This window comes from Wyeomyia smithii, chromosome 1 (assembly GCF_029784165.1).
Source record: "Wyeomyia smithii strain HCP4-BCI-WySm-NY-G18 chromosome 1, ASM2978416v1, whole genome shotgun sequence".
Taxonomy (NCBI): Eukaryota; Metazoa; Arthropoda; class Insecta; order Diptera; family Culicidae; genus Wyeomyia; species Wyeomyia smithii.
This window is the reverse complement of record NC_073694.1, coordinates 2,872,306-2,884,297: the sequence shown is the minus strand read 5'-3', so window position 1 is coordinate 2,884,297 and position 11,992 is coordinate 2,872,306. Positions and strand designations below refer to the sequence as shown.

At 38.4% G+C, this 11,992-nt stretch overlaps 1 protein-coding gene across 1 annotated transcript; it reads left to right on the top strand.

The window, feature by feature from the left end:
• The first annotated feature begins 683 nt into the window (after nt 1-683).
• On the top strand, nt 684-1,934 carry LOC129718635 (uncharacterized). The gene has a single exon (XM_055669597.1). The coding sequence runs from the start codon at nt 684-686 to the stop codon at nt 1,932-1,934; it is 1,251 nt and encodes a 416-aa protein (XP_055525572.1).
• The last annotated feature ends 10,058 nt before the right edge of the window (nt 1,935-11,992 follow it).

Sequence of the window (11,992 nt, the reverse complement as noted above, 5' to 3'; positions counted from 1 at the left end):
CACGCCGTGTAGTGTTTTTATGTAAAAGTGGCACCCGTGCAGCACGGTGTAGTGTTCTTGCCATGGCTGACTGCAATAAAATTAAGAGGAACTACGAAATCTATACATACATCAATTTTTGTAAGAAAGGTTTTTTGAGATTTTAAGGGGGTTAGTCAAAAAAATTCTACTTATTTATTTAAATTTGTTTATATGACGACTGAAACGGTTAGTTTAATGGGTTTATCGGCTTAATCAGTCCGTGTATACTAGCAGAAACGATTAGTTTTTTCTTATTCCGACAGTTTCGGTGACTTTATTTCACCTTTTTCAGGAAGTCTGAAAATATACATTGTGTGTAGTTTTCCTCTTTCGTTACTGGTTTATGTTTTATGTCTGTGTTTGCTTACTTATAGAAAGGATAATCGTTCTATTGTTAAGTGTGTTGGTGTCCAACATTGGTTGTCTGGTGTGTATTACAAATGGCGTCCCACTTAGGCTATATGTAAAAAGATATTGTTCGCTTGAAACAGCTCTGTAACTTTCCTCTATAAACTGTACTTACTGCATGTGTACCTATTTTTGTGTGCTACACTGTATGAGCTTCTGAAGCTTCTTCTAGCGCTTACTTTTTTCAAGCACTTTTATGGTAATTTCACTTTAATCGGCTAATAAATATTTTAAGCTGTTGGTTTTGCTAGGAGATGGGCCTAAGCCAAAAATTTGCACTTCCAACCAACATCGCCCAGATACCGTTTCATCATCTCCTAGCCGACATTGAAAGTATACTAAAAACTAATCCAGACACTTCTATCCAGGACCGCACAAGGTGCGCAATAGCGAATTCAGTCCAAAACTACATCCATTACAACAAAAATATGACCCAAAAAGATGAACTGACGAAATTCTGTGAAAAAGCTACGAAAATTACAAAACATTTCTTTCGCGAAAACTCAGATGTACTCGCCATCCAATCGGACAAGGGTAATAAAACAGTCATAATGCCAACAGATGAATACAAACAGAAGATGCTTAATATGCTCGCCGACGACAAAACATATCTCCCAATACCACGCCATCCAACATCACGATACCAAAGAACAAACAATGAATTTGCTAAACGATTGCTCAACCTAAATCTCATCGACAAACAGACCGCAACAAGACTAACTACATATAATGCCATATGCTCCAGAATATACGGACAGCCCAAAGCGCACAAACCCAATCTACCACTAAGACCAGTAGTGCCAAGCATGACTGCTCCCGCTTACAACCTTTCGAAATATATGGGAAAAATCATACAAAACTCTATCGAAAGCCGATACAACATAAAGGATTCATTCACATTTTGCGATTTTATTAACACAGTTACATTGCCACCTGACTACATCCTAATTTCCCTCGACGTTACATCGCTGTTCACGTCGATTCCCAAAACATTAGTTACACACAACATAATAAAACAATGGGAGAAAATCAAAGTTTATACAAACATTAACCTAGATCTGTTCATCGAAATAGTTGAATTCTGCATAGATTCAAGCTACTGTAAATACAACGGACAACATTTCCAACAGATCTTTGGCACCGCAATGGGGAATCCCATCTCGCCCACACTAGCAGATTTAGTTATGGAAACACTTTTGGACACAGTTATACCATTACTAACATTCAAGCCCCCATTCCTGAAAAAATATGTAGATGATCTTCTGCTAGCACTGCCCGCGAATCAACTAAACCACGTATTAGAAACTTTCAACAGTTACAACGAACATATTCAATTCACCTACGAAATGGAAAGCAATAGACGATTACCGTTTCTAGACATGACACTGATAAGACAAGAAAATCAAAGCATTAAAACAGAATGGGATATGAAACCAATTGCCAGTGGCAGATTTTTAGACTACTATTCGTTCCACCCGCTTCATCACACCATTAACATGGCTTAAAATTTCATCAGACGAGTTGACAAGCTATCCACTAATCTACAGAACGATGATAAAGCTCGCATCATTCACAAACAATTGAGCCTAAACAACTACCCAAAAGCACTATGGAACAGATTAATAAGCCGAATGCAGGAAAACATCAGCGCACCGCGAGAAACACCTGAGGAAAACCTGGAATATACTTATCGTTCGATACCATACATACCATACCTGTCGAACCGAATCGACAAGCACCTAAAAAACGATTACAAACACATACGACTTGCATACCGCAACATAAAAACAGTTGAACAGTTGTTCACAAAAGTTAAAGACCCCATTCCCCATGAACACCAGAGCAACGTCATCTACAACATACCGTGCAAAGACTGCAGCGCCTGCTACGTGGGAATGACAACAAACATGCTTAAAACTAGAATTAGTGGACAACGGACGCACTATAACACCTGGGATAAACTACTGCAACAAGGTTTCAACGAAACAGATACCCAAATTAGTTCACTTAAGGAAAAAACAGCACTATTGCATCACAGTATCACACAGAATCACCGGTTTGATTTTCACCAAACAAAAATTATAGACAGACACAACAAACCACAAGCACTCCCGTTTTTAGAAATTTGCCATATTGCCAACACAGAAAATAGCATAAACAAACGCATAGACACTGAGGGACTCAGCATATACGCTGGTATTATACACTCGATAAAGAACATCAACCAAAACAAAACAGACAACCATGACAGCCCATCCACTACCACCACAACTCAAAGCTGTACAATCTCTCAAACACACCCTTAACAAGCCGTCAAGAATTAGTAGACTACAGAGGAAGACGCAAAACCAACAGCTTAAAATATTTATTACCCGATTAAAGTGAAATTACCATAAAAGTGCTTGAAAAAAGTAAGTGCTAGAAAAAGCTTCAGAAGCTCATACAGTGTAGCACACAAAAATAGGTACACATGCAGTAAGTACAGTTTATAGAGGAAAGTTACATAGCTAGTTCAAGCGAACAATATCTTTTTACATATAGCTTAAGTGGGACGCCATTTGTAATACACACCAGACAACCAATGTTGGACACCAACACACTTAACAATAGAACGATTATCCTTTCTGTAAGTAAGCAAACACAGACATAAAACATAAACCAGTAACGAAAGAGGAAAACTACACACAATGTATCTTTTCAGACTCCTTGAAAAAGGTGAAATAAAGTCACCGAAACTGTCGGAATATGAAAAAACAAATCGTTTTTGCTAGTATACACGGACTGATTAAGCCGATAAACCCATTAAATATTTATTTAAAAACAACAAAAGATGTATGCAAAATAAACAAAAAAAACTTTTTTCTGATTCGATTATACATATATATATATACATATATTTTTGTAAGAAAGGTTTTTTGCGACTTTAAGGGGGTTAGTCAAAAAAATCCTACTTATTTACTAAAAACAACAAAAGATGTATGCAAAATAAACAAAAAAAATTTTTTTTCTGATTCGATTATATATACATATATTTTTGTAAGAAAGGTTTTTTGCGACTTTAAGAGGGTTAGCCAAAAAAATGCTACTTATTAATTCAAAAACAACAAAATATTTATGCGAAATAAACAAAAAAAAATTTTTTTTTCTGATTCGATTATATACAGGATTCGATTATATATAGTGAAAATTTTCCGGAAACTGTATATAATCGAGTCCGACCTGTACTAGTAATTAAAGCACTTCCGGCGTCATGTTGCCAATCTTCGAGCGCACATGCCAGCCAGCATGATAAGTTCTCCACAGCTCTCAATTGAAATTCGAAGGAACCAAAAACAAACAATGAGATTCCCATCAGCTTCACCCTCCAGGCTTCCATCATTTGATCAGGAAGGAAAAAATAACCTGCCATGCAGTGCCACGCGGACTACAATAAAATCCAATTTGAAAGTACAATAAACAAGGTTCAATTGATTTGCTCTTCCGCCGTACGAACGTACGTACGCTACGTACCGGAGAGAGAAAATGTCTTCGAAGCCGGCCGATTCCGTCGATTGAACATCGCCGAAACCTGAGCCTATTGTTTTTTCATCTTTCTACTGTTTCAAAAAGAACTTCTTTCCCTTGTCCCCAGGGGGGAGAGGAAATTCCTTTGATTGACGTCCGAATCGATGGCAGTACGATATGAATTCTGCTGTGTGAGTTGAACAGACCGTTTTATCGCTCAATAGACCGCTTCGTCATTCCAGCCAGAGAAGGAAGAAGATAATCGAATATGACGTGCGTGCAAATGGCCATTGTTTCGGGGCTGATTGGCAGATGATATTGCACAATTCCGGCGGACAGGGCAGGGCAGGTTTTTTTTTCATCGCCAGCAGTGGGAATTGATTTATGACCAACTTGGACTGCGCTGTGCCAGCGGAGAAAATTTATTCCACAATTAGTCGACCGACCGCAAGTCAGCTGTCAGCAGCACAGCGGAGTCCCGTGTGTCGAATACAAGTTGAAACTTTTGCCGCTTCCGGCTTTCCAGGCATCACTTCTTGAGTTGCTCGACGCACGGCACGGCTTGATTGCTGTGCGTTCCAATTCCGTCCGGGCAGCAAATCGAGCTCGCAATATAATTCCATCAAAGCGAGCAGGAAGAAACTTTCGAGATGAATTTTTCGCCTGCCGTCGGATTTAAAAGTCAATTAAGTCGAAACGGGTTTTGGGTGCTGAATGATTTAGACGACGAACGGTGGAGTTTTATTAAACCTAGCAAAGCAGCAGGTGAAAATGTGCCTTTTCGATTCTCTTTTTCCGCCTGATGCCTTGTAGTTTTTCTATCGTTTCAGTCTAAAACTGTTTAACTTGGCAATTTAATTTGCGAATAATAAAATTCGCGAAAGGAAAACTATTTGGAAAAACACAGAATAAAAGTTGAAAAGAACACCTGCCGAGAAGAGTTTTCATGTTTAAAATAATAAAACGCTTAAATTAATTGGATTTCGCGATCGCGATCCAATCGACACCTGCTGGAACCACTGATTTATGTTTCCCTTGAACCAGACGCTGAATCAGTTTATTATGGGTGTACGAGTAAACGCCTAGGTCTGCGAGAAAAACGCCGGTGATTTGATATGATTAGAAGCACTTTTAAACCACTTTCTAAGATTTTTAATTACTTGTTCTTTGTAACTTTGCGAAAGTATGAATTTTAATCTGAGTTTAGAGATTAGTAGGGCTTCCTTTCTACTAGTTTTTGAAGTGGAATACTTCTCTCAGGAAGTTCGGCTACATAGGGATGTGAAATGAAAATCTAAAACCGAAAAATATGTCCAATTTCAATCGCTAATAAATCGGTTAGTATTCGATGGATTTCCTTCTTTCTTGCAGCAATAGATTAGAAAATCTTCTAAGATTCTTCCCAAATACAGATAATTGTAATTTTATTTTTCAAACTATTGTACTATTGAAAATAGTCAAGCCTTGTCAAAACGAAAACTTCGGCCTCTGATTGGTCGTTATATGATTGCTTCCCAAGCACGGTCGACAAAATCATAGACCTTGCCATTTGAAATGTGCTATTTGGCCTATACAGGTCGGACTCGATTATCCGGAGACTCGATTATCCGGAAACTCGATTATCCGGAATTTTAGACTCGATTATCCGGAATTTTATTTTTTGGTGTCCGTTTTCAATTTTTATTCCGAAATTTTGTCTTTACCATCCCTTCTGGCATATTTGTTACCATTTAAGTCACTTCCGGCATGTTTGGGACATGTCCGAATCGAGTGAAAATAATCAATGTACAACTTTTTTTTTTGATTCTTAAGATTTTACCCCCTTTCGCCTCGGAAGTAACTTCAGGTTACGCCACTGCATCGTACAAATAAAAAAGGAAAGAAATATTTATTTTATGTTCGCTAATTGCAAAATTTCAGTATTTTTTGTGTGATTCGATTATCTGGAAAACTCGATTATCCGGAATGAAAATTTTTCTGATGTTCCTGATAATCGAGTCCGACCTGTATTAGAGCCTGTTTCACCCGAAACCGCTCATTATAATTCTGGACTGCAACAACAGCAGTCCTCCCTTAGCAGCAGCAGTGGATACAACAGCAGTAGCAGTGCAGCGGACAACGGCCACAGCTGTGGTATGACAACGGATAGCGGAGCGCGTCTCAGCATCGATAGCAGGGCCAGGTGATGCAGGGCCAGGTGATGCAAGGCAGCGGATACCAATGGCAACAGAAGCGTCCACTACTGTGGCAACGGGGATAGCGCAGCGGTTGACGTTGGTCTCAGCATCTATATAAGCAGGGCCAGCTGATGCAGTGTGGCATTTTAGTGAAATGCTGTCTCTGAGCGATTGCAGGCACACTAGCAAATGCATCCAATGAAAAGAACGTTCTGGAAAGCTTTTCAGTGTTTATTTTCTCCAAAGGAATACTTTATTTGCTCATTATAACGCAAAGTTTTGATCGGCATCTTATCAGACATTGAATTACACAAAAAATTGTCCTTTTCAGGATGAAATAAAAACCTAATTAAAGAGTTAATATTTTCTCTTAAATCAATTAACACTTCCAAGAAATTTGGAACAGATATATATTTGGTTTCATCTCCGTGTCTCAGAACGTACTGAATTATCTTTTCCTTCAGTCATGAGCACAACATCCGAAAAGCTTTAATTATCAGCATAAAAAATAATTTTTCGCATAATTAAAATTCAAAAATTATCAAGTCCAAATCATGACAAGCAACTATATTATTGAGAATGGTCAATCCTTGTTGAAGCGCAAAATTCAACTGATCTGATTAATTGTTAATATGATTGTTTCCCAAGCACGGTCGACAGAATCATAAACCTTGTCATTTTAGATTTGCTAATTGTCTGTATAAGAGTAAGGATGGGAAATATCGACTGAAATGGCTATCGATAGTTATCGATGATTTCCTACTACTATCGATAGGTTTTCTATCCCTATATGAGAGCCTGTTTCAGTCGAAGCCTCTCATAATAGTTCTAGACAGCGACAACAGCAGTCTTCTACCAGGCAGATAGCGGCCACAGCTGTGGCATGACAATGGATAGTGCACTAGTTGCAGCGGATCTCAGCATCGATAGCAGCTGAGCCAGCAAATGCAGGGACAGCGGATACCAATAGCAGCGTATAGCGGCCAACACATTAGCATGGCTACGGATAGCGTAGCAGTTGCAGCGGGTTTAGCATCGATAGCAGCTGATGCAGTGAGGAACTTTAGTGAAATGCAGCCTCTGTGCGATAGCGGGCACTATCAAATGCATTTAATGAAAAGTTAACTCATTTTGACAACACGTGAGCCGTCTAGTTTTGAGTGTTAAATCAGCTTTTCACTGTTTATTTTATCACAAGGAATACTTTATTCGCACTTTCAGTGATAACGCCGAGATGTGATCGGTATCTTATCCGTTATTAAATTGAACAACAAATTAAAAAATGACTGACACGCAAGCAGCCGGGTTTTCTTGTAAAAGTATTTTACTTCATCCTCGCGGTCGTGGCTTTGCACACAACCCTCCTGTGATTTTTACTTAGTAATTAGTAAAAATCATAAAGAATGTTTGCAACCAAATTTGAGAAAATCAAATCAAAAATGGCGTTTTTCAGCAGTAAATAGTTCTTGCACAATCTTTGTGTTCTGTGTCATTTGTGGAATAATATTTAAATGCAACAAAAAACCCTTAAAGTCACCACATGATCTATGAACGATCTCTAGGGCCCTTGTAGGTTAGGTAAACTATCTCAAAGCTATGTATCGAAAAATTTTGTAAAGCTCACAACATTTCAAAGCAGCCTAGTTTCGAAATGCAATCTCACCCTAGCACCGACGGAACTGTGTAAGCCCTTCGGACCCCGTCGAGAAAGGAAGATAACAAGTGCACCCAAATTATGCAAATTGAACTGGTGGTACTTGGTTCAAAATGTGCGTCCGATCCTGCCTATGCCTTTTCCGTCGGAGCGTCATCGTCGAGAAGCGTCATAGCAAAAGGGATTCAATTTTGGGCTTCGATGGTAAATTTCGTAATTGAATCTCGGCTTGTTTGGGGTCGATAGTGTGGTAAGCGATTCCGGGTGGCACTTTCGGTCGGCCGGATGGAAGAGGAGATTTCGAAACCGACATGATGATGAGGATATAAATGGTATGCTTTTCGTAGATGAATTTGGGAGATTTTCGTTGAAAGTCTGTGTGGTTTTGTTGAATGGCTCGGAATTCCTTCTCAACCTAGACGGAATGCATACCGCAAGTCTATTCATGTGGGAGCCATTCTTTATGACCTAATTAACATTGCCTAGCGCCACGGAGGAGATGGGGTGGGAAATGAAAAGCATCGTCACAAAAACACAGGCACGCATATCCACACCGCTGTTTCTGTTCTAAAGACCGCGGCAAAAAACACACCAAACATTCCAAGCGGGAACCCCGCTTGTCTTTCACCCCGCCTTCCTTCCGACCAGCTGCAGTTAAATAAAATTTTAAATTCCCAAGCAAGGGCACGTGGCTTCCGGCCATTCCTTGTCTAATTTTTCAACGCCAGCCGCGCGTCGTGCGGAGAGGCAAACATTTTTGGAATTGCTAAAATACTGCTCCCGCGAGAAATTACTTGTGTATAAAACTTGGCGAAAAAACGACAATCTGAACCTACCTTGCTGGAGAGACTGGCACGAACAGCATGTGTAATGTTATACGTGAATATTTTTCAGCGCACGCGAAATCTAGACGGAATTGCAATTAAGTCGTGTTTCGTGTATCAACTTAAGCACACCCGAGCGGGTTTTTATCTTTGCCGTGATAAGTGCAGTCTTTTTCTCCGCGTTCACAATTTCTTCGAGAGGGGTTATGTTTTGCTTTCAAGCTTATTTCACTCTCAACACAATAACAATTCACTGCCTTAGAAATGATAATTCGGCTAATTAAACTGAGCCGTACGTGCAATTCACAATCAAAACAAACCAATCCAAGACGCCTACTTTGTTTGCGTTTTTTGATGGTGCGAATGCGTCGTTCTTTTCATATGATCCCAGTAAAAAAACTGTAGAAGTGAGTACCTATTTCAATCAAAATCTCATCAGTGGCTGTCATTTGCACTTGTCGCACGCTTGTGGTGTTTTTTCCCTTTACTAGAGCTACTGAATTTTATCAGAATTCTTTACTTATTAGCGTTTCAGCGAACCCGAAGCATGCTTCAAAGTTTAACACGCCTTGCTGAAACAAGAAAGAGTTTTTGGCTGTGTCAAATTTCCATCCGGAATCATAATACCATCTCTAACGGTTTCCACGTCAACGCTGCTGTTTCGCTCCCTCCGCTTCCTTTTGGCGGTTCCTAAATTCACCGCTTTCACATTCCGGGAAGGTTAATTCCTTGGTTCATTAGGAAAGCGCCAGCGATGGTGATATGAATATTTGCCCAAAAATTCTCGCCCCCAAAGGGTGTTATGTTTCGGTAAGTGTACCATTAACTACTTCATATAAATAATATCGAGGCGTTATAAAGCGTCGTTGGTCTGGTAATTTTCTTTTTATTGCGAATTGCCATTAAATATGATTCTCGTTTTCTTGCTATTTATAGCAGTAATAATTAAAAGTTATTTTTGATTATTTCAATTCTTTTTAAAGGATTTCTAACGCAACTTTTTCTTCCCTTGGAATAAATGTAGAACTGCGCTTACACATTTCATAACATGAGCAAATCCCGCGGAGACCAGCCCACTATTTACATGATGGTATTGAAAACGATGGTTTTTTGGGAGCTCATGTTGAACAAGTGAAGAAACTGCATTTGGTTGATTAAATTGATGCACCTCCCGTTAACTGGAAATCAATACTTTTTTAAAATTTTTCGTTTTTCTTCAAAACTTGGCCCATTAAAATTGCTTTAACTCTTGAATTTCTCTATGAAATTACCTAAACCAACATATCATTAGAAAGTGAAAAGATAGGGCCTCCTTTTGCAAATATCAAAGTGGGTCGCCATTTTGTTTTCTTTCAGAAAAATTGATTTTCGACTAGGTGCCCACCCCCCTACCTCAAATTTTATTATTGCATTCGAAAGATCATGCTTTTTTACATAAAATATGTTAAAATTAGAGATGTATGTTGTCTAAAACAAATATATTAACAAAATTACCGAAACATGTTCGACTCGATCGTTTGGAATTTCGCTAAATCTTACCTCAAAAAATTTTGTAATACGTTATATTGTTCATAGAAAATTTCAAACCAACCTATCCTTAGAGAGAGGATGCAAAAGATATTCTATTGAAAATTGTCAGGCTGTTAACTTTCGCTTGCAGTCTGCAATATAGAAATAAATTTAACTTCGCGATGGTTTAGAGGAACAATCAAACGTGCATCATATAGGAACAGTTTTCATTATTTCTTAAATCGTGTTTATTTTACGAAATCGAATTCATTGACTATTTTGTATCAAATACTCTTTCATCTAATTCACATACAGTTTGTCGCTAGTTCGAATCGTTTTTTGATTGGGCTCTGGAACATCAGTCAAATGTGATGCAATTCGAGTTCGTGAGTGATCTAAATTTTTAAGAAGCTGCAGGTCAACTAAAACCAAGAATGGAGCACGTCAAGACGATCCAGAGGACACACTCCCTTCTTTCTTTCATATCACAAGGGGTATATTACCTAGAAGTAAGAGAATATTCGCTAAGTCTCAATGGGAAGACCGAGTATCTACTAGAATCTTGAAGGGAAATAAAATGGAATATGCCAACAAAACTTTACACACTAACATAAATATATATGTCTTTGTGTATATAAGCAAAAGGGGGATCCTTTTTATCTCCTTTCTGATGAAGGGTTAGTTGAAAATATTCTAAGAAGAATATCATGTGTTGCAGCATTTTTATTGAGGTAAGATTGAACGTAATCCCGAACGGTCGAGTCGACCATGTTTTGGTTAATATTATTTTTGTTTTAGGCAATATACATCTCTAATTTTAACATATTTTATGTAAAATAGCATGATCTTTCGAATGGAATAATAAAATTTAAGGTAGGTGAGTGTCATCTATTCGAAAATCAAATTTTCTGAAAGAAAACAAAATGGCGGCCAAATCCAATATTGCGACTACCCACTTTGATATTTGAAAAAGAAGAACCTATCTTTTTCCTCTCTAAAGATATGTTGGTTAAGGTAATTTCATAGAGAAATTCAAGAGTTAAAGCAATTTTGATGGGCCAAGTTTTGAGGAAAAACGAAAATTTTTAAAAAAGTATTGATTTCCAGTTAACGGAGGGTCCATCAATTTGATCTTCCAAATGCAGTTTCTTTACTTGTTCGACATGGGCTTTCAAAAAAACATAACACGAACCGTTTTCAATACCATCATGTGAATAGTGGGCCGGTCTCAGCAGGAATTGGTCATATACAAGGTTAAAGAATTCAGTATTGCTTCAAGAATATGTCCGTCCTTTTTTCACATTCCTTCATTCTATCACCTACGCCGCGTCGCCTGGTTTTGTATAAGTCATCTCCGTAGGCAATAAAAACAATCAAATAGTTTTTTATTTTCATCATACAGGTAATAGTTTTGTTCATTGTTCATTGTTCATTGATGTGATCGCTATTCCGTTTAATAGAATCTGTAAGTAACAATATCTAGTCGTGGCAAACAAGGCAATGTTAAGGAAAAGACAAAACATCGTGTATCTCGTGCTGGACTTCAATTCGCAATATTGGTGGGGAAGGCTGCTAGAAATCCGAAATGACGGAAGGAAATGGAAGGAATTGGAAAAGCTTTTAGTCAGCGTTATTATTGCCCAGGAAGATGTTTTGCCGAGCATCCAAGCTGTTCTGCTCCCAAAAAAGCCAGCTTTCGCATAATTCGATGATTTCCCAGCTTTGTGAAATCGCCCTTTTAAAAACTACCGCACATTTTCAATTGAAGTAGTTAAAATGAGTTTTCATGAGTTCAACATCTCAGTACTAACAGTACTCATGAGCTTAAGGAGATAAAAATCAAATCTAAATATGAGCCGTTGCGGAACAGAGTGATCTATGTGCCATCGAGGAAA